At 45.6% G+C, this 23,873-nt stretch overlaps 1 protein-coding gene across 1 annotated transcript; it reads left to right on the top strand.

Annotated features, from left to right (window-relative positions):
- The first annotated feature begins 925 nt into the window (after nt 1-925).
- On the top strand, nt 926-4,653 carry LOC101768693 (abscisic acid receptor PYL8). Its single transcript, XM_004951229.3, has 3 exons — nt 926-1,327; nt 2,657-2,872; nt 4,024-4,653. Exons 1-3 carry the CDS (start codon nt 1,124-1,126, stop codon nt 4,237-4,239), a joined length of 636 nt encoding a protein of 211 aa, XP_004951286.1. The 5' UTR covers nt 926-1,123; the 3' UTR covers nt 4,240-4,653.
- The last annotated feature ends 19,220 nt before the right edge of the window (nt 4,654-23,873 follow it).

The following is a 23,873-nucleotide window of genomic DNA, read 5'->3' as shown; positions in this document are numbered from 1 at the left end:
AGGACAGTGGGGCTACACTGTTATCCTTGCCATTTGTGGTGGGCCCACCACTCCCATGATTTGTTGTATTTTCATTTTCACTCTTTTGTGTGTTGCACCTTATCTAGATCTTGAACCTCCATATAAAAATTTGAACAAAAGAATTTAAGAAAATATATCAATGAGCATTATTGTTATTCATTATAGTATGATAATTTTTCCATTGAACATGTAGTTGTAATGGTAAACACGTTGCGATGCATAGATGGATGTTAAATTTGTGTGTTTTAAATTTGAAATAATATGTAAGAAAATTTGTTTTGTGCTCATGCATATATTGGTTTTCTTTGTACTAGGGGTGTGTGTGCCACTCAAAAATACAAGAGGAAGGTGTTGGTTTGTGAACTTTACAAAATAGCGTGTTTACGGTTAACGGACACATCCATATAAAAAGGTGGACAAGTAGATTCAAGCAAATATCTAAAAGATAAACAATATGGTTCATGTTATCATGGTGATATAATTTTCCACAACATAAAGCTTTAATAATAATTTCATGAAAATAAAGTATATTTTTCGTAACGTAATAGATGGAGGCGTATATAGTTTGTTAGGTTCAAGCTTAAATTTAGTCACTAGCAGCAGTGACTTCATCATGACATGATAACATGCAAAATTGTGCAAATACATCCTGGTTATCTTAAAACCGCCATTATGCAATGCATGGGACCTAGTTTGGGAAAAAAGAAACATATCTGCACCTATCTCCTCCAAAACAAACCAATAAAAGGCAAAGAGATAATGCCGTGGGGCCACCCATCAATTCACAAGCAACCTTGAACTGAAGCAAAAGTGAGGAACCGTGAGGGCATATCTGTCATTCCTAATTCTTTCAGGCCCTTACCTGCAAGCGCCCAATAGCATAACACGACAACCACACCTGAGCCTGCGGCCTCACTGCCATCCAGGGGTCGTCGTCCCCTCCCTCCCTCCCATTCCCTCTCGTCGCGGCATAAACAAACCAAGCCGAGGAAAAGCAAAGGCAAAACCCCACCTCCTCCGCTCCCCGTCCCCTGCTTTTCCTCCTCGCCTTCCATTAACCGGGGCTGTGCGCGGTGACGTCTGGGCGGCGGCGGCGGCAGAGATGGTGGAGATGGATGGCGCCGTGGGAGTAGGAGGCGGCGGGCAGGCGCCGGCGCCGGCGCCGCGGCTGTGGCGGCTGGTGGACGAGCGGTGCGACCTGCGCGCCATGGAGTCGGAGTACGTGCGGCGGTTCCACCGGCACGAGCCCCGCGACCACCAGTGCTCCTCCGCCGTCGCCAAGCACATCAAGGCGCCCGTCCACCTCGTAAGCGCCTCTGAATTGAACCTGCTTACTTTTTCCCCATGCCGCTGAATACAATCTATTTCGGCTGCTTCTTCTTCTTCTTCTTCTTCTGTTTCTTGGCGTCCGGATCTTTCCCCGTCGATCCGCCGCGGCGATGTCGTGCCGATCGGTTTCTCGATTTCTCCTCCGTTTTGTTTGGTCCCGTTCTGGAGTGCTGATGCGTCTCTCCTTGATTAGGAAAGATGCCGACTTGGTTCAGAGTCACCGCTCGTTTGGCCCATTTCTTCAATCGGGCACATCCATGCCTGATTTGGAGGCCGACTTAAACTGGTCCTGCCTTCTTGTTTATCTCATCGACACTCTTTTTTCCTTGTGATTGGTCGGGGGGATCAATTGATCGGAACCACGTCGCTTTCGCTGAAAGATAAGATTTCCATTTCCTCGCAAGAAGCCTGTGATTTTTATTTTATTTTTTTTGAATCGTCGCCCAGCTTTTGCTCCCGTGTAAGGTGTGGCTTTCCGAGATGAACATGAGATGCATGATTGGTCGCGAATGATAGCCAGCAAAGCCTCGCGGATTTTTAATTCGCCTTTCTGTACCTCGTCTCACGTGGGAAGATGCTTACCGCCACCTCGAGATCCCCGCTGAATCTGCTTTTCGCGAGATTATTTTGGGATTTCTAGGTGTTCTTGCATTGGCTGCCCTGTATTCCTTTTTAGGCCTTTGAAGGTTTGTAGCTTTATTCGGCAAGTAATCTAATAGAGATGGTGGTGGAGGAGGAGATATGCTTCACTTGGACTCCACTCCTTTGGATGTGGGTTCAGCACTTGCCAGAAGATTAGATGCAATTGGTAATCTTAAAAAGAAGCAGCTTTTGCAGAATTATGAGATGCTAGCTTGTGATGCATTGAGTTGATTATTTGAAAGGAAACCATCATTTTTGGGCCACTTTCCAGCCAAAGTTACCAGCATATGCTGAAAGGATGCTGCCTCAATTTCCAAGTGTGAATATGTGTATACAGTCCATAGCACTCTCAAGGCACTATACCTCATTTTATAATTGTGTACCTCTGATTAAAAGAGCTGTCATGTTCTTCAATCGTGCTTAGTTGACTTATACACCATTGTTCCTGCCATTCTTGTGATAATTTCTGGCTTCGTTTCAGCTGTTCACTGATAGGACAGGTTGAGTTATCAGGTATAGTTAGCTGGTTAGGGTCTTTATGTAGCACAGTTAATAGAGATTGACCTGTGTGCTGGAAATTTATTTCTTGATTGTTACATGTATGCGTGTGAATTGATCCTCGTCACCTTCCTAATCATAATCTGATCAAGTAATTGTCTAACAGGTTTGGTCTCTGGTGAGGCGGTTTGATCAACCACAGCTTTTCAAGCCCTTTGTGAGCCGGTGCGAAATGAAAGGAAACATTGAGATTGGCAGTGTGAGGGAGGTCAATGTGAAGTCTGGGCTGCCAGCCACAAGAAGCACGGAGAGACTGGAGCTGTTAGATGACAATGAGCACATACTCAGCGTCAAGTTTGTTGGAGGTGATCACAGGCTGCAGGTATGTTCTGTTCTTGATCTATACTGTCCAATGTTCATCTTACAATTCGTTTGGTTCAGGCTTGGTTGTGGTTCCAAGATGCAAAGTTCTTGATATGGTAGTTTGCATCAATCATATTGATAATGATCTCTTGCTTGCAACTTCTGTATTTGATATGCTCAACAAAAGGTTAAATACTTTGTGAACATAGGGTCATATGTATTGTCAGGATTATTCATTGATCAGGCATACTAATCTCAAAAGGTCATCACCAACTTTCATGTGGCTATCACAGATTTATTGGCCTAACTGCCGCATATTTTTTTATGCATTCAGTAAAGTTATGCAAAAATTGGTTTCTTAGTTGTTGCTCAGTAGCTGCATGTCGTAATATGCAAGTGAAGGAATACATGAAACTGATTTAATCCCTTTTTAATTGCAAGGTCAAATTGTGTGCACATGACAAGTTGATTCCCACTAATTTCCTTCAATAGCCTTTCCTTAGGTACAATGCATCTGTACTTGCAAACGGCGTACACTTGAAACGCATGACAGGTGTTCTTGGCATCTGTTGTTGTGCCCTTCTCCACCAACGATAAAGAATAATATGCTCATGCACAAATAATGGTGGGCTTAACCTATCGCTTGCAAATAAAATAGTGCTCTAATGCAAAGCACCTCTAGTCTCAGCTTATGGGGTGGTTGAACACGGGAGATATTTTCCACCTCATCTCCCCATCCTGACGTCTCCTGATTCATCTTGATGTGCTGCCATGCTATCTGATAGCCCCAACAAACTGTTGTCCTCTAACGAAAAAACAAGCACCGGTTGTTGTTATATATGTGTGATGTTTGTATGTTCTCAACTGCTTGGACTAACAAGTATGGCACTGACTGACCATCCTTTGACCTTACATGCCGAATTCGTTGCATGAGGATCTGTCACTCCCTTGTCGTGCTCCATCCATTTGCTCTCATCAGCGATGGCAACAAGTGGCTATGGTCACATGCACTGCATTTGGATAGTGCAAGCCACTTGTGACTTGTCTGAATCTAAGGGATGATGTAGTTATCCGCGCGCCTCTTAAGTTCGTTGAGGAGCACGAGCACCAGCTTTCCTGTTGCGCTAGCTACTCTTATCTAATTGACGTTCTTGTCATCTTCCTTTGCAGAACTACTCCTCCATCCTCACCGTCCACCCCGAGGTCATCGACGGCCGGCCAGGGACGCTGGTGATCGAGTCCTTCGTTGTGGACGTCCCCGACGGCAACACTAAGGACGAGACGTGCTACTTCGTGGAGGCCCTGCTCAAGTGCAACCTCAAGTCGCTCGCGGAGGTGTCAGAGAACCGTGTCACCGGGGATCAAACGGAGCCCCTTGACCGGTGATGGAGATGGGTCGATTCGGAACATCACTTTCCTTAGATTGTGCAGAGCTATTCTCCAATGGAGCCCCTAGGTTCTTGGAACTTGCATGAAAAAGAGTTTTGAGGAAGTGCTACTGCTGTGCTGTGTTCAAAATTATGTTTCCTCCTTGTGATTGTGTTTGCTGTTCTTCTCCAGCGTTGTATGTCGCCGAAGGAGAAGAATAGAATGCTGTGTTATTGTAGTGATGAAGTAAAAGAGAAAAAAAAAGTTAGAACTGTGAGACCCTGAACATCTGCAACCTGATCAATGTGGACTAGGGGGTTTCTCTGTAATTAGCTTCCCTCTAGATTGCTGCATACTGACTTCTCTCTGTTGTGTAGATTGGTGTAAATACATGCCCTTTGTGCAATTTCAGAGGGAATCATGAATCAGCTATGATTGTGATCGTCGAGGAAGAACCCTTGTTAGTTTCTTGAGGTACTGTAGTTTTTTAGATTAAGAGAGGTACTGTAGTTGAACTTGGTTTCCATGGAGAAACAAGACTAGCTCCCAAGCATTTTGCTTTGCTGACCTCGGCAAAAGTGGTCGATGGGGTGGTGCCGCCAAGCATGCTGAGAAGTCCAAATGTTTTCTACTGCCTAATTTTGTTGGATTCTACCTAGTTCCAACCCTTCCAATGATCAAGGGAAAAGAAAAGGAAAAAAAAAATCCTAGGCCTTCCATGCAACTTCTAGATCGCATATTTCAACATAGATGGCCCATTATGTGAAGCTGAAATGGGGAACTGTTGAAACTTTAGAAATCGAGCATGATTTGAAACTCTCCGTTATTGAGAATCAAATCCTCGTGAAGTTGAAAACCTGTTGATGGTGCAGCATTGTTTACAATATTCCATATTTTGTTTGCTTAGCTTTTATTAGTGGCAATCTCGATCTTTTGGCGTTTAGTGTCTGATGGTCACTTCAGTGGCAAAAGAAAGGTAATCGTCATGGTTTGAATTGCATGCTACCACAACGAGAGAGATTTTCCTTTTCTTCACTTAACCGTTTTTGTGGGCAGCAAAGTTTGACGTAAGGACACTAGTGGAGCCTTCATGATGTGTTTTTGCAAGCACTAGTAAAGTCTGTTTTGCGGTGTTAACTTTCCACTTGGAAATGTTACTTCCAGGAGCATAGGAATTCACAAGGAACAGCGTTTTAAATTTTATTTTTTTTCTGCCAAGGATTATTCCCTCACTACTCCATCTATGCTCTTTTCCTTTTGCCACTTCGGTCTTGTCGGTGCTGTTTGATTGTCGGAAACAAACCATTGAAATTCGTAAAGTAAAATACCATAAATAATCCTTAAAATTAGAAGATAATACAATTCCTTAGGTTTCAGAAGAATTCATGGATAACATTTTCTTTTAAATTTTGGAAGAGTTTCGCAATGGAACCTTTTCTTATATTACTTAACTTTAAAAGTGCATAGTATAACTGAACTCTCCTAGCAATGTGAAAGCAGTTCACCAGGAGGGAGTAGCTTGACCCTTGGTACTACTTAAGGGGTGACTGCATAACTTAAAATCAATTCGAGTACATGAGAGTCTCTATCATTTTTTTTTGGATAAAAGAGTCCCTATCATTTGGTCGCAAGAATAGAGTATATATATGAGACGTTGTTCACCTTAAAGTTCATGGAACTAAATCGGCTAGAACCAATTTCTAGAACAGAATTTCTATTTTATTATTTTTTTTGTAAGTGATCTTTCAGAAGTTGCTGGTATTATTTATTTCCAAAAATTACTTTTTTTCTGAATTTCATTTCCAATATTTTTTTCCATAATTCACATTACTACTGCATCTACGTCCTTTTTATTCCACTTGGTCCTATTGGTGTCATTTGATTGTCAAGAAAGTACTAAAAACCATAGAAAATTGACAAAGGAAATACCACAAATTCTAAATTATTAGGAAGATGCTAAAAATTCCTAAACTTTCATAAGTATTTGTGCATAACTTCTAGACTTTGCCAAAAAAAAAGCTAGACTTTGCGGCGTATTTGTTTTCTTATGCAACTCTCATTCCAGTGTGAAACCAGCTCATTGTAGGCGAACAACATGACCATTGGAATAACTTAGGGTTTATTACGTAACTTAAATCAATTCAAGTGGAATGCAATCCCTATCGTTCCTTCCACAACAGAAGATTGCGGCTTTGTTCACACACACTTTATAGAACTAAAATCGGACGGAACCAATTTCCTGAAAACAATCTCGCACTTTAGTATAAAATTTTCAAATGTGATACATTTTTCCCTCTCTCTCTGAAGTTGCTCGTACAGTTTATAAGTTTGTGTATTCGTTTTATTTTACTCAATTTATTTCCCAATATTTTTCTCAAAGGTCAAATGATGTTTACTTGATGAAAGTGCAAAACGAAATCACCATAGCTAGAAATGATGCCAAAAGATATGATTATCCTTTTATGGCCTTTCAATGCCAGAAAGAAAACTTTGTCCAACTTTTGACCTTGCAAGATTTCGACCCATAGGGCCATATATAAGTACAAGTTAAACAAACTTTATCTCGTCCTTGTTTGACGAAAACACAACATGGCATTTTTTTAACTTTATAAATTTTCCGTGACCTCCCGGGCAGCTGGGCTGGACGGGCCCACGCGCAGCCCCGGTCATGATGATGGATGGACGGTGCCTTCTCCTATCGCTGTCTTTCAACGCGCTACCACCACCAGTGAGTGGCCCAAGGCACGAGGGGCCCATGATCCCTATCAACTTTGCCCAGCCAATGAGCTAGGGGAGCCTCATCCATTGTCGCTGGGGCCACCTGCCAGTGGCTCCCACCGCGAGGACGATCCGTGGTGTTCAAATCACATGGGTTGTCCAAACAGTCATTGGGCTGCGGAATTAATTTGGCGGCTGACCGATCGATGCTTGATCATGAACGTTGGCCTCACAAGCTAGAAAGGCATAGTCAAATCTTTGAACCTCAGCCAGCAAAATATGAGGTCGGGGATTAAAGATACTTTTTTGGATGGAGGTTTGAAATTTTTTAAACAATACTTAATTTAGTTGGTTATATAGGTTTGGCAAAACCTACGCATCAGGATTTAGTTGCGTGCGTGTGTTCGTAGGAGCAAGTGTACGTGCCTGTATATGAACATCTGCGTTCGTACTGTGTAACTAAAAAAATATAGAATATATGCAACTCTCAAGTCTAATGATGCAAGTGGCGAACTCACGCAACCATTTTGTGGAACCTATGAGCTGAGGCACTTTACATAAATAGTAAAATGCAACCTAGTGCGAGAATGATATAATAGGGCCGCAGGTCACTAATGTAATAATGATGGTATTGTCAACTTACAATTCATTTTGGCATAAGAAATATATATATTATATATAAAATCACGCACGATGATCAACCTTTTAAATAGCTTTGGACCTTTGCCTGCAAAATACAAAGGTTGAGGGCGGGGCTAAAGATATCTTCTAGATGCGAACTGAGGGTAGCTCAATTGTTAAGGTTTCTTATGGTGAAATTTACTCACTTGGGTTTGAGTCCTCGACTTAGTACATGTATTTGAATTTTTATAGATTTATTCCAGAATTTAACTGGCATTGTTCTTTCGGTGATAGGCAACATATACCATCGACAGCGAGGTACCTGGGATGACTTCGTTAATCTCGAGCTGGCTCAATCTCTCAAAGGTGCGTGTATTCATATGTGTGAGTATACATACGTGTACGTGAGCTTACAAGTGTGTCTACTTCTGTAATCTTCTGGATAGAGTTTTGAGGAAAAAAATGACTTGGATCGTACAGGCATCCAAATCCATATAGTCCACATTTGACCTGCATCCTGCTGGCAGCGCCACGACCGGTAGAAGTCACCAGGCATGAATGAGACGCTGTTTTTTATCAATATATCATGACTCTGGAGGCTGATTTGTATCTTTTACAGTTGATGGAGACGTTCGTGCCGACACAAGCGGCACCACATCCCCTCCAACATTTCAGCTTACTTACACACGTACTTAGAGTAATTTCAAGAGACTGCTAATCTTACCTCTAATATCTTTTTTTAGAAAAAAAAGAGAGAAAAAATGAACTCCAACAATCCACCTAAACCTTCCCCAATTTTTTAGCGACGCTAAAAAACATCCTGCCACTGCGTATATTTTAGCGTTAGCGTTCCTCCCCCAATCCTGATTCCCACACGCTCGCGCGTCCCTTCCGATGGACCCAATATGATGACATGGCCTGTGTTTGAAATATTGGGGGCTATTTATTAGCGATCTGCTGTGGACTGATATATTTTTGGAGGAAATTTTTTTTGGAAGGACCCCCAATGCATAATTTTGGGGAAAAATTTTTTAGGATACTCTTGAAGTTGCTCTTACCCATGTAAATTGGTAATCAATTTTGACACTTGATCTCTCTTGATATACCACGTTAGTTACCTATACTAATTAAAAACTCATGTGTTTTGAACATCTTATCTACTACCAACCGTCTCGATTTTTCTACCCACGTAGTTTTCATTGTGCATCTAGATTTACATTATTATATCCAAACACATATAAAATTATTCATCTAGAATAGAAAATACGACTTATAATTTATAATTTGTACGGAGGGAGTAATTCTTTGCTTATCAAAGAGATCAGATCTGCCTTTATTTTTGAAAGGAGAGCTGAAATCTCTGCGTCTTGCCAGCTAAAAGATAGCTAGAGCCAAAATGGTCGACACTGGAAACTGGCTTGGCAGAAAATGAGTGCTGCAACAGAAAATGTACTTACGAGTCCACGAAATTCCATCTTCATGGACCACTCGCAGTATATTACGGACGACGATATCCCCCGTCGTTTCCAACTTTTGGGGGCCCAGAAAGTGCACGCAGAATGGGCCTAGGGAGAGTCACATGACCAGCAGCCGGCTCACCACTAAAAGCCCACTACCGAGAGAGACTCATCGCATTGCCCTATTAAAGTGGGATTTGGCCATAACCTACTGACCTTTCTGCAATTAGCTGTACTACTCGTTATATACTCACAATAATGTGTCTTATTTCTTTGGTGATTTGCTCGTAACGTTTGTCTGTTGCCAGATATGTACGTTGTTTTTTTGTTCGATGCCGCATCTCGTTCACTTCGATGGAGGGCATGGGTGATGGCTCGACCAAAGCACCAATTATTCAAGAAGATTATACAGTCCCTCCATTTTTCAAATGTTAACTAATTCACCTCGTCTAAGATGTCATATGTTGAAAAGACCTTTTTCATTTCGAGGATGGCGCTCCACTCCTCCTCCTCCCCTCCCCTCTCCCCTGCGCCGGCGGCCACTCCGGTCCCGGCGGCCACCACCACTGCCCAGCCTAGCTCGTCAGCGGCCACCCTAGCCACGGCGACCACCCTCCACCACCAATGGACCGCTGAGTGCCCCTCCTCCCCCTCCTTCCTCGGCTTCCGGCGGCCGGCCTGGGCTCAAATCCCATTCGGACCTCTTCCCCCTCTCTCCAGCGGCAAGACCGTTCTTTCCGAGCGGGTCCCTTGCTGGTTTCTCCCTGGAGGCCGACGAAGAGGAGATGGAGTGTATTGATTACAGCTTCACCCCCTCTCCTTCATACTCGCCGGCCAGCTACCGTGACGCCCTCCTTCGCTCCCCCGCCCCTGCCTCGGGCTCGCCGGCCCCTGCGGCGATGCTGCTGGCCGTCGAGGACCAGGTGGTCCCAGGGAAGGATGGTGCCTGCGGTGGAGACTCTGCGCCTAGGGAGAGAAAGAAGCACCGCCAACCCTTTCGCTGTGTTCGGAGAAGAAACCCACCCCCGCCTTTGGTTGCCACCTCGCCCTGCGCGGGGGACGGTCAACCGTTGTCGCACGAGCTTGCTGCCCGCCTCGGACCTGTGCTTGCCCCAGCTACTAGCACTGGTCCTCGCCGCCGGCCTCGAGAGGATGATAACGACTTCCAAGAGTATGTCTCTCGATCAACGCAGCGGCGGCTTCACCGCGAGACGGTGCAGTCACCACCCTCACCGCCGCCTCGGCGATCCCACCCGAGCTCGAGGGCCGCTGCCTGAACTGTCTCTCGTACACGCAATTGGTGGCGACATGTAAGCTCCCCCGACGGTGCCTGTGATGTCATGGCCTCTGCCACCTCACAAAGAACTACAACTGGCCTCGCTCGCTGCCGGCTACTCGGGTTGCGGCCAGGGCGGCGCCACCACCACGGCACGCGCCACCACCACGACGCTTCTACCATGACCAGGGGCCACCGACACTGCCGGTGTCATAGGTGTCGAGCCCCACCCCTTCGCCGCCACCATCTCACACTTCGATGGATTCCTCTGTGGGCACCTCGATGGGTGGTTGGACCCGGAGTGCTGATACTTGGAGTATAGCGTGGAGGCAAGGCTGTGCCTTTCGTTATCACTCAGGTGGGCAGCATGTCTTCTGAGTTCCAGCCGGCTGATGCCAAGTGTGCCGTCGTAGCTGCGGCAGGCCTCCAGGATGACGAGGTCACGGTCATGCCTTTTCATCTGGAGAGCTTCATGGTGAGCTGCCACAACCAGGCCACGAGGGACTGTGTCCTTGCTGCTAGTCCAATTCCACTGGCGGCCACCAGCTTGGCGCTGCAGCCATGGAACCGGCTGGCTCATGCGGAGACTGTCACTGCGTTCTCCAAGATGAAGCTGGAGCTCATCGGGATTCCAGCGCACGCTTAGGACTTGGACAAGGTGAGCAAGATCCTTGTTGCTTATTGTTGGGTTGAGCGGTTCGTGCCGGTGACGGCGAGCAAAGCAGACATATCCTAGTTCATGCTCACTGCTTGGACCCTAGACCCTATGGCCATTCCAAGACCCCAAGATGCAGCTCATCTTCGGCAGCCTCACCCCCTACCTCAGGCAGAAGCGTATGCTTGCATACCCTCTAGAGTTCCACCTCAAGAGCATTGTCGACTTCACGCCAAGATCATCATCCATGTCAGGACCCTCCTCCCCTTCGGATGATAGCGACAGTGGCCCTGATGGCAACCTCGACTGGTCCTACGGTTTCCGACAAGGAGCCGCAGGACCACAGTTGACGGCCTTCCCTCGTCGTGGGAGGGGTGGCGGTCTGGCCGGCCATGCTAGAGCTGGAGGTGGAAGTACGGCTAGGGGGATCACCACCCGCCAGATAGTGCGCAACCAGCCAAGTGAGAGCACCAAACTGCTAGCTGCCCCCGCGCTGCAAAAGCACTTTCCTAAAGTGGATTCAAATAGGCATGTCGCGATGACGACTGTCGGTGCTGAATTCACTTTGCAGCGGAACACGGGCGTGCAAGACAAGACAACGTCGGATCATCCCTGGAGAGAGTGCCCAGCCCGGTCAAGGAATTGGTGCAGTCTGTGACTTACCAAAGACAGCTGTGTGGCTTGGCCCGTCATGCTGGTGCTTTTGAAATCAGTTGCCACAAGGTAAGGATGGCAACGGGGCGGGTCCAGGTCGGGTGGAGCTTCTGCGGACCCGCCCTCGAAACCGAGAATAAAACCCAACCTGGCCCTGGAACCTCATTTCGGGTAAAAATATGCACCCACCCCCAAACCCCGCGGGCCCCAAAACCCGACGGGGACTCCGAAACCCAAGCCCCTCACCTATGCCAACGCCGCCGCCGCCCCTCACCTCTACTAGCACCACTGCACCCTCCTCTTGGCCGGTGGCCGTGCCATGCCCTCCATCCCCGCCGCGGGGAGGCGACCGGTGGGTGGCACAGAGGAGAGAGGGAGGAACGGCGGGCACAGAGGCGAACAACGCAGAGAAGGGAGGGAGGAGCAGCCGGCGAGATGGGGAGAGAGGGACGACTACTGGCTGGACTTAACTTCGGGGGCCTGTGAGCACCCGTGGGCGTAAATCAAAACCCGCTCCTACCTCGACCCATTTCGGGGTCTAGAATCCATAGCCCCAAGGGGGAGAAACCAGACCCGCCCCCGCACCCGCCGTGGGTTTTGGGTCTGAACCCACCCGCCATCCCTATCACTGGGTGTTCTGGCAGCCCCAGGAGCAGGATCCGATGTGCTTGGAGGCCATACTGTTCCTACCAACGAAGGGACACCACATGGCCAAGGATGGATCGGTGCGGCCACCTATGACTACCACGCCCTGTTACAGGTGTAAGCACATTGTGAGGAGGGACCGGTAGTGATCCTTGATCCCGTGATGGGCCACCTCAGTGGGACGGAGAATGCCTGCCTAGGCCCATTACAAGCTTGGGCCGATGGACCTACAAGAGAGATGACTGCTGGGCCAAGCAGTTCAAGGAGCTAGGACCATGAGGCCAATCATTGGACCCGACGACCCCGAACCCATAGGCCATTGCTGCCGATCCGGCAATTGAGGGGGATGCGGATGACGACGCGAAGCTATCAGCATTCACCAAGGCTGCACAGCGCAAGATTCGCTCCCCTCTTGCATCGAGGCTAGTCAAGATGAAGTGGGTAGTGCCGACACAGCTCGATGGTGGCAAGCGCGACCTCCCCAAACGCTGTGAGCGCCTTGCGAACCACCCACTCACCAAAGTGGCCTCATCCAAGCATGCCGAGGTGGTGGTGCTGCATCGGTTTGACGTTGTGCCTGAGACTTCTCCGGTCAATTCTGAAGTGAGAGAAGCATAAAGAAGTTCTACGCAGACGAGATACGAGGGAAGCACTTTGGTATGAGACCTGCTGCCATCCCTACGATGTGCTGCCCCAGCTCTGGGGTTGCAGGTGTAGCCACGGCGCCCTTGTGCCCTTGGTTGTGGAAGTTCCATGGATCAGATCATCCTGATTTCCTGGAATGTGCGTGGGCTGAACATCAGGGCCCAGCGCGATGTCGTGCGGGTGATGGTTGATGATTCTAGAGCTTTGATTGTTTGCTTGAAGGAGATGAAATTGGGGGTAATTACCCGTGATGTAATTGATTATATTACTTGGATCTCTAGGTGTAAATCTATCGGGTAATCAACTTGATCCTTTAGCTAAAAACAACATGTTCTGTGGCTAATCAAGAATAACCAAGAGGGAGAGAGAGAGCGAGAGAGATAGAGAGAGAGAGAGTATGAACACCGACCATCGGGCTTGGAGGACAAGCTCACCATGGCGGTGACGGCGACGTCGGCAGCGAGTGTGGGCAACAGCAGCATGGTGAGTGCGCGGTGCAGGTGGCGGTGGTGCGTCCCGCTGTTACAACGCCTAGTAGATTGGCCTTAGGGTTTTGTCAGGTGGGTCTGGTGGGCACGGTCAACCTTAGCATGTGTGCCCTTGGCTCCCCACCTCTCTCTTTATAGTGTTGCGCGACGGGGGCCACAACTATGAGTTGGTTGTGCGCCCCCGATCAGGGAGCGGGATCAGGGTCCAACTCGATTGTTGGACCGAGTCAGTGGAGATCAACTCTAATAGTAATCCTATCTATGTTAGGTAATCAATACAGTGAGTTTGAGTACCTGCCGGCGTTGAACACTAGAGGGGGTGCGATGATCACTTGCAGACGTGGCATTGCCTCCCTTTCTGACTCCCGCATTGGCTGTTTCTTCGTCACGACGAAAATCACCCCGATGTCCGGTGAGCCATTCTGGTGGCTCACGACATTGTACGGGCCGCAAGATGATGGAGACAAAGCGCTGTTCTTGGAGGAGCTAAAGGCGGTGCGCGATGAATGTGCCAGACCTTGGGTCGTGGCGGGCGATTTTAACTTGATCCTTGACCCGGCTGACAAGAACAACGCTTGCGTAAATAGAAGGAACATGGCAAGGTTCCGTCGCACGGTTGATACTTTAGAGCTCAGAGACGTCCACCTCCATGGGCGCGCATACACTTGGAGTAACAAACGAGCTAATCCTACCCTGGTCAAGCTGGATCGGGTCTTGGTAACAGTTGCTTCCTGGAAGCGCTATCCTTGGACGACTGTGATCATTTTCCACTCCTGTTGCAAGCAAACACATCTATTTGGAGTAAGCCTAGATTTCACCAGAGGGTGGCATTGCTCGGAAGATGTGACGAACGCTTTCAGGCACCTCAATTGCTTAATTCTGAACGTAGCCAAAGAGTTACAGAGTGAGAGGAATCGGTGCTCGTAGCCTAAGAGGGGGAGGGGGTGAATTAGGCAACTTAAAAGCTAAACCTATGGATTCCACTAGTTGCATCAAAACGTAAAATTGATCATGCTATCTAGATGTGCAATCTACGGTTGGTCTAGTATGAAACCCTCATCTCAAAACAAGTTTTGCAACCCATAGCCAATCCTATCAAGATACTACTCTAGAAAAGTAAAGGCACACAAGTTGCAAGAATGAAATGCGGAAACGTAAGGAGGGGATGAGGGGGGAAGCAAACTCTTGACACAAGGATTTATCCCATGGTATCGGTAGGCACTAAGCCACCACTAGTCCATGTTGTTGAAGTACTCACACAAGAGTATTGCTTCCCAGTCACCAAGTCTCTCCAAAGATGCCCCTTGACTTGCCATAAAAGGCTCAGCCACTAAAGCTCACGTCAAGTCCCGGTCACCTTGATGTTGTCTCCGCTAAGGAGCTTCTCCATGAAGGAAGAGAGTCTCCACGTCCCCCGTACAAGATCGTCGATGCCGCTCCACACCAAGCTGGAGGGTCGAAGACTTGCCGATGAGCCACCAAGGCTCCAAGGCGCCAGCATACCTCTTGTACAGCGATGGTTCACTCAAGAACCTGATCACAAGGTCGGCACACCTTCCTCTCACTTCTCTCTAGGACACTTTTGGTGGCATCAATATATTCTTGATGAGTCTTGGTCTTCAATGCATCCTAGGACACTCCAGCACATCCAAATAGGCGAGTGGTGGGGCTATAAATAGTCCTGAGGGCTCAAAGAGCCGTTGCTCCAACGACTAGTGAAAAAGGATACCATCGGATGTTCCGATGATCTATTTTTAGCCTGCATCAGAACATCTGGTGGAACTAGCCGTTGGCTTCCCACGGATAAGTTCCTCAGGAATTCATTCGACACTTTATCCGATGCCCCCATCGAATCATCTGGTGCTGATGGTTTTCTGGCCAAAACTTCTCTGCGTGATTTCAAAGTAAATATGCTTCGTCCGATGGTCAACTCCATAGGGCATCGGAACATCTGATGCTATAGAGTTTCCTCTGCCTCCTTAGTGAATTGCTCCAACGCTTGTATAATTACCCCCATCGGATCATCCGTGCACTCGAGATTTTTTCCTATTTTCCCGTTGGACTAATTGCTCCGATGGTTGCTTCGACGCTTCTCAGGTGGGGCATCGGAACATCCGATGGTGCATTTTTTATTCCAATTCGTCCAATGCAAGCACCAAAGATACCATCACTTGGATGGTCTAGAATTATTCTCTCTGTATTTTCTCTATCATTTGGATGTTTCAATACTATAGAATAATTCTAGATATCATGGCCTTGTCACTTAAATACCATAGCTTGGATACTCGAATACCATGGCTTGGATACTCGAATACCATGACTTGGATATCAAGAATACCATCATTTGGACCTTGCCATAATTTGGTTTGCATTCTTGGGACCTAGAAAACATATAAGGTACCTACTAGACAAAGCATTAGTCCCAATGACTATGTTGTCACTCAATCACCAAAATCACAAACTATCACCTAATGGGGCCTACACAGAGCTGGTCGGCAAGGAAGATGGGGTCGATAAAATCACAGCTCCTGATTGTTAAGGAGCTAATCCTGCAGCTTGACCGCACCTAGGAGTTGAGGATGCTGTCTAAGGCAGAGCTAGAATTGAGAAGCCAGCTGAAATAGGTGTCCTTGGGCCTTGCTTCTTTGGAACACACGATTGCCAGGCAGCGATCGCACATTCTGTACTTGAGCCAAGGCGACGCAAACACAAAATTCTTGCATCTACATGTAAACGGCCATCGACGGAAGAACCACATCACCAAGCTGCGATAAGACAATGGCATGGTCTACACGGCGGATGAGATGGTGGAAGCACTATTCAACTAATTCAATGATTTGCTTGGGCAAGAGCATGACAGGCCGCGCTCTGTCAACCTAGACGCGCTGGGAATCGCACCGAGGGATTTCTCACTGCCGGAACTGCCATTCATTGAAGAGGAAGTGTGGCAGGTAGTTCGTGCCATGCTACCTGACAAGGTGCCGGGGCCTAACGGCATGACGGGTGCCTTCTACCAATCGGCGTGGCCTGTCATCAAGATGGACATCCTCCAGGTGATCAATGCCTTCTTCACGGTGGACCAGCAGGGATTCTGGTGTGTCAATGGAGCCTTGCTCACTTTAGTTCCCAAGAAGCCGGACGCCCAAGCGCTGAGGGACTTCCGCCCAATTAGCTTGATCAATAGCTTTCCCAAGCTCCTCTGCAAGTTGTTGGCCAACCGATTGAGCCCACACATGAATGAACTCGTTCTCTGCAATCAAAGCGTGTTCATCAAAGGGAGATCTATCCTGGATAGTTTCAAATATGTTCAGCATTCAGCAGTTGTATTGAAGAAGCGCCATGTCCCTAAGCTGTTGCTAAAACTAGATATCTCGAAAGCTTTCGATACTGTGTCTTGGTAGTTCATTTTGGAAGTTCCTGAAGGTTGGGGATTTGGTCCAAGATGGTGAGATTGGATTTCTCTTCTCCTTTCCATGGCCTCAACCCATGTCATGCTCAATGGGCAGCCAGGCTCATCGATTGAACATTGACGGGGCTTGCGGCAAGGCGACCCCCTCTCCCCAATGCTATTTGTGATAGCAATGGATGTGTTGAATCGGTTGTTTGTCAGAGTAAGTGCAAATGGTGTTCTACAGCTACTAGGGGTGCCGAGCATCAACCACCATTGCAGTATGTATGCTGATGATGTGATACTGCTAGCTGAACCAACGGTAGGAGATGCCAGAGCAATCAGTCGTATCCTGGAGCTCTTCGGGGATGCATCTGGCCTACGGATGAACTTTGACAAATACTCCATCACGTCAATCTTTGGCACAACACAACAATTTCCAATTACCTACCTTGGAGCACCCCTCTCCATTGGAGCTCTCTCGCGATCACAATACATGCCATTGGTTGAGAAGGTAGTAGCAAAGTTGCGAGCATGGCAAGGACCGCTAATGAATAAAAGTGGTCAGTTGATGTTGGTGAAATCGATGCTCTCTGCGATGCCAGTGTACTTGACAATGTCTGATAAACTGCCGCCTTGGGTGATCAAGAAACTGGGCAGTATTTGAAGAAATTTCCTATGGACTGGGAAAGACACGTCGGTAAGGGCTCCTTTGGGAACTCGGAACCCCAAGGGGATCCCATCATTTTCCACAGGCTGGAAGCCCACGCGGGCAACTCACCACGGGCCGAATCGCCTTGTCGTTTGGGAGCCTATCAAACGGGGAGGCCTGACCGCATCCGTGAGTTTTCCCCAGGGCGAGCTGTCCTCACCTCGAGGGTCCTGGCGGCGCATCCCCCTCCACGTCCAGGTGCATCATCGTTAAGGTGCTGCCACCCCCCTCCACATCCCCATCCCTGCCCAGGAGCCGCTACCGTGCTCACCTCCCACCGCCGTCGCTACCGTGCTCACCCCCCGCCACCGCCGTCGTGCTCACCCCTCGCTGGCTTCTTCCTCATCTCTATCGCCGGCCTCGCGATCGCCACCACCTGCGTCCGAGCTTCAAGATCTACTCCAGGTTAGCTCCAAGAACCCTTCCAAGTTCCTCTCCTAGGTCTGACCTAGGTCTAATTCATACGGTGATGAGACGGGCGCAGGTAAGAGGTAGTCAAGGTGCTGTGGGAGATTATGGCGCCCATCTCCTAGATCTCCTGGATCTGCTAATTCTGAAGTTTTTTTTTGGTTTGATGTCAGCTCAAGTTCTAGGCCATCCTCGCCAAGGTAAACTTCAGCTACGACGTCAACAACCTCGACGACTGCTTGTTGATCTGTTATGTGCTGAATGCTGAATGCTATTTGTGAAAGGGTTGATGCAGAATCGTGTGATTTGATTGTTCATCATGAAGAGAGGGTTGTGCTGCTGTGATTTGATTGTTTATTCGGTCTTGAGTGTATAAAAAATATACTGTTTAGGATTGTGTTTGTATTTTGATGTTTCACAAAGGAAAACAATTGAGTGACATTCTTTAGTTGCACAAATTGTGACAAATTGTGACATTCTTTAGTTGCCCAAAATATATCTTGATATCTAGATAGGTTTCTAAATAGTTTGAGTGAGAGCTAAAATAGAATACTACATGCACTAAAATAGATAGGTTTCTAAGTTTAGGATTGTGTTTTGACTAAATTTTTAAAGAGTGCATCGATGTTGTTTCTCCTTTCCAGAATTCATGCGGTTAATTTAAAAATGCATCTGAAGAACTTCTATGACTCGGTAAATGCTTCTCTTAGTAGAGCTGCTTTTAGCATTAACTGTGACATGGAAAGTTACATACTGTTTCTGTTGGGGTTGGATTCAAGCATTTCACTTTTCTTCTTTTCTTTCATCATCATGTGATGCCTCTTGCTTGTAATAATTCATTTGTAGCCTGTAGTGCTTATTTTCATTAGTTTGGGCTGCGATTTCTTGAGCTGCAGAGCATTCGACTTAAAATGCTTTTGTCATGTTACTGCTAGTTGTGAAGTGAATGCTAGAAATCATCAATCATTTGCTCTGTTCAGGTCCTTGTCCAGTTCATTTGATAGCTCAACTAAGAGCAGTATAGTAACCTGGCATAGATCGTTTGGTGGTGGAGCAGTATAGTACTGTACAATTCAAAAATTATCTATTATCACACGAAGTAGTAACAACAGAGCTGCTCATTTGGTTAGTTGATTTCACTTAACTGTAGCAAAAGTTCCCAAAAAAATTAAGAGGTGCTTGGTTGTTGGAGGTTAAAGCCTGAGTGTGAACAAATCCTTGACAGAATCTATGTTGGTTGGCTGTAGAGCATATTTGTTGTTTTCCATTGACCTTGACTAAAGTTTCAAAGAGAGCATCTATGTTGTTTCTTCTTTTTTTTTCTAGACCATATGCATTTGAGTAACATAGTTAACTTGCCTTACCATATACATAGATATAAATAATGGAATCTTGGTAGGATGAAGTTAGGAGATTCATGCTAGAGGAGGAAGAAGAGGATGACGAGCTATTCCTAGTTATGGTTCCCACTCTTCAGTAGTGTTTATATGAGGAGAAAAGGCCGGAGCACACCTCAACTCTGCCTGGTGCTAAAAAGGTCATACAAATCTTGGAAGGCCACGAGAATTGGTGCAAAGTGGAGTTCAGGATGGAACCTGAGATATTTAAAGTTATAGCAAATTATCTTAGAGTGGAGAACTTATTACGTGACACCCGTGGTGTTAGAGTTGAGGAGTAGCTGGGAATGTTTGTGTTCATGCTCTCTCATAATGCAAGCACCAATAGGCTAAAAAAGGAATTCCAACATAGTGGTGAAACAATTCATAGAAAAATAACAGAGTTCTTCAAAATAATTCCAGCATTGACTCATAGATTCTTGAAGCTCCCAAATGCGAACCATACACATGTAAAGATTGCATCAGACCCTTGCTTAATGCCTTTCTTCCAGAACTGCATTGGGGCCATTGATGGCACTCATGTTCCTATCACCATTGCACAAGAAAGAGCTGCTCCCTACAGAAATAGGAAGGGAACCTTGTCACAGAACGTCATGTGTGTATGTGACTTTGATTTAAATTTTACTTTCATCTCATGTGGTTGGGAAGGATCTACATCCGATGCAGGGGTCCTACGGTATGCACGTGCGAAGGGTTTTCATGTGCCTGTGGGGAAGTTCTACCTTGTAGATGGTGCATGTGCAAATACTTCCTCATTCATTGCTCTATACCGAGGAGTAAGGTATCACCTTAGTGAGTTTAGGAGATATGGAAATCAGTATGCAAATTACAAAGAATTGTTCAACCATTGGCATGCGCAACTACGCAATCATATTGAAAGGACCTTTGGCATGTTAAAAAAGTGGTTTCCAATCTTGAAAGTTGGGACATTTCATCCAATAGAGAATCAAATTAAAATTCCAATGGCAGCTGCAGTATTTCATAATCTCATTAGAGGGCTAAATGGGGATGAAGTGTGGCTGGATCACCAACAAAATAATATCAACCCATCTGACTATATTGAGTTGCCAGAGGGGGATAACAACTAACCAAATGAACTGCAATCAAATGAAGGAAGAACCCTACGAGACCAAATTGCTCTTCAGATGTGGGCTGCCCGTAATAATTAGGTGAAGCATAAATATTGTCATGACAGCCTGCATTGTTTTTTTGCTTCATTGCTTATTTCTATATTGTTTTCATGACATCCTTTATATAATCTTATTTATTTCTTGCAGCCATATCAACGAAAAGGGCCACATGGAGCTACACGTACAAGAAGGGACTTGTGGATATTCTGAAAGAGCTTACCAACGTCCCAATGTTTAAGGGAAAAAAATGGGTGGACAACTGAAGGGTGGAGGAATATCACAAATAAATTCAATGATATGTTTCCAATGACACATTTCACGAAGCAGCAAGTGCAAGAAAAGGAGAAAGAGCTAAAAGAGGAAACTATAAGATAATAAAACGAGCGAGGAAAAGTGGTGTTGGCTGGAACGACACTCTGGGTATGATCATTGTAGAACCAAAAGGTTGGGAAAAGTTGATTAAGGTTAGGTCCCTTAAATGGACAATCAACTTTATATAGCAGCCCTTTATATAACAGTTAACTTTTATACAAACCATCTAATCATATGTTTTTGTTGTACTTCAATAAGATAACCACAAAGTTGCCAAATTCCGCAAGAAGCCATTTCCTTTATATAACAGCTTGGAATTATTGTATGAAGGTAATCCTTTCATCTTCCTTGTTTTAGTGCTGTGGTGTGGATGGTGCTTTAGAGAGTCACTTCATTGTAGATCATGTTCCTAGTTTGAACTCTCGCTATTGTAGATGCTAAGATGTTGATATTGTTACCTTGATTATTTGTTTAATAGGAAGTGTGGCCACAGGGAATTTAAATTTTACATCAATTCAGCCACCACCACAAAGAACTAAGCTGCCAAATGAATTCACTCCCCAGACAAGTATCTCAGAGCAAAGCAATCATAGCATGGCATCTATTGATAGAAATCCACTCAGTTTTGGACTTGGTGGTGTAGAAAGTATAGAAGTTCAATCTGCTCCAGCTAGTCATAATTCAGAGGGCCAAGATGTTACCGGTGGAAAGAAACACATAAAAGTCAGATGGCTGCAAAACTTGGGGATTACATTGACTTTAGAAAGGATCAGATTGGAAAAACTCTAGAAAAGTTAGAAGAGAAGAAAAGACGTGAAGAAGACTTCTCAACCGAGAAATGTATTGATATTGTGGATGCCATGGAAGGGCTATCGGATGAAAAATAGCTGATGCAAATGAAGTTTTCCAAAGTGAAACAAACAGAAAAATATTGGTGGACACAAAAAACCCAATTGTCCGACTGATTTGGTTGAAGAAAATGATTGCTCAGGTATGTTCCCTTTCCCTTTGCTCAGGTGTGTTTGTTGGATTAGGCTATTTCTATGATCTGCTTCATTTGAAATATTGTACTGACATGTGTCTGGAGGAGGCATGCTACTTACGAGCAGTTAGCCAGTTACTAGCTAGGATGCTTGGTGGTTATTTAACTAGATATCTCATTTGAGTCTGACAAGTTAATTTGGTCTGTCATCAACAAATTGCATATATGCATGTCTCATGGCTTAGTACATGTGTTCTGCTTATGCTTAGTTCTTTATTCAAATTTACCTTTCAGTTCCATTCCATATGTGCATGTACAGTTTATATATCTAATAATACTGACTAGTGCTTCCTGGGAGGAACATAGTAGTACTTTGGTGTTTTATCCTTTGTCTTATTTTTTTCAAACTGAACCGGCAACTTCAATTCTTCTTACAATTTTATCTAAATGTTCATGCCTAGTAGCAAATTACTGGTGTTTATTATCTCAGGATAATGAAAAATTGATCCTAATTATTGTTTTATTGTTTATTTTTTAGAATCAGTGAGTGTTGACTGGAAAATGGTGGTTTTGTTTTCTTAATATCTTGGATAATGGTGGATAATTGTGGTTTCATCGACTGGAAGGGGTGATGAGATGCTAGAATTTCTTATATAGCAAATACTTGCTGGAACTGGTTGATATTTGAATTAAACTTTGCATGAATTGCAATATATATGGACAAGAGAATTCTAATTTGTCTTGGATGTGTTTGTTCTTTGTGATTGGCTTTTTTGTTTCAGTTCAGGCTACAACAATCAATGGATTATTGCATATTATTCAGACCCTCAGTTCAGTTTATTCTTTCAATAATCTGTGGCTGATTTAAATTTCACAGAACCTTGATTGGTTGATCTGTGTGGTTTATTCCTTCAGTAATCTAGCCAATTTGGTCATTTCCTTCAGTAATCCTGGCAATTTCACTTTCATCCTGCCAGCCAAATCACAAATCAATTTTTATCCCTGTCGGGCTGCCCTTGGAGCCCCAAACAGCCGAAGCTGGGAGGGAGGCTTTTCTCCCCTACCTGGGGAGGGATGCGGAGGCCTAGGAAAATCAACCTGGGGATGTGCTGCTCGGGGCTGGTGGCCCCAATGCTTCCAAAGGAGGCCTAAGAGGGAAGAACGCCGTAGCTTGGCCCATTGTTTGCCGCCCGACAATGTATGGAGGGCTGGGTGTAATTGATCTCAAGCTTGTTGGATTCGCATTGCGAACACGGTGGCTTTGGCTGCAGAAGGTGGATGAAGGGCGCTCATGGTCAGCTCTCCAAATCCAAGTTGAACCTGAAGTTCAAGCCTTTTTCAGAGCATCAATAACAGTCAGCATTGGGAATGGCAAGCGCAATGTCACACTCGATTTTAAGGACAAAACTGAGTGCGTTGAATACATGTGCGCCAGGATCAAATTACATACATGTATGACATAAGTGAATAACAAAGATAGTGTCAAATTGAATAAAGAGAGTAATTAACCAGTTATTACATGACTGAAAGTCTTAGTAAAGCACATGCCTAAATTATTACGTAGCGGACTCCGAAGACGACGACGACACTACAAGCAGCTGACTGAAGAACCGTACGCCTTGAACTCCTCAAAGTCGTTAATGTACTCCACCAGATTATCTTGGTCTGAACAGCGGTTTTGCAAGGGTGAGTACACTTATGGTTGGTACTCAACAAGTCGTGGGGAATAGTGTAGTGTAAGGCAAATCAAGGTATGGCTAAGGCTTAATCAGCATCAACTTTTAATTAGGTTGGTCAAATTTTATTAGCAATTAACTAAGTGTAAGTTTATACCACCCAAAATTAAACAAAAACATAAATAAAGTAATAGCATAACCATGAATGAAATAACAACGATTTAAGTCCATCTTTCGATAATGCTATCATGTGAGGGTCCAGGCTGCTCTTAACCGTGAGCACGGCTGATCGATCAGTTTTACACTCTGCAGAGGTCGCACATCTTTACCCAGAAGTCGCGTAAAAGTTCAAAAGAACTTTGGACCCAACCATACGGTGTTTCTAAGGCACCATACCACACTTTCGAAGTGTGATTGCATAGGGACGCTACGAGGCCTTTACAAAGATTCCCTAATAAGAAGTGGTCCGCTAAGGTTTCATGATCGGC

The sequence above is a fragment of the Setaria italica genome, chromosome I (assembly GCF_000263155.2).
Source record: "Setaria italica strain Yugu1 chromosome I, Setaria_italica_v2.0, whole genome shotgun sequence".
NCBI lineage: Eukaryota > Viridiplantae > Streptophyta > Magnoliopsida > Poales > Poaceae > Setaria > Setaria italica.
Note: the sequence above shows the minus strand (reverse complement) of the source record. Positions and strands in the feature narration are given on the sequence as shown.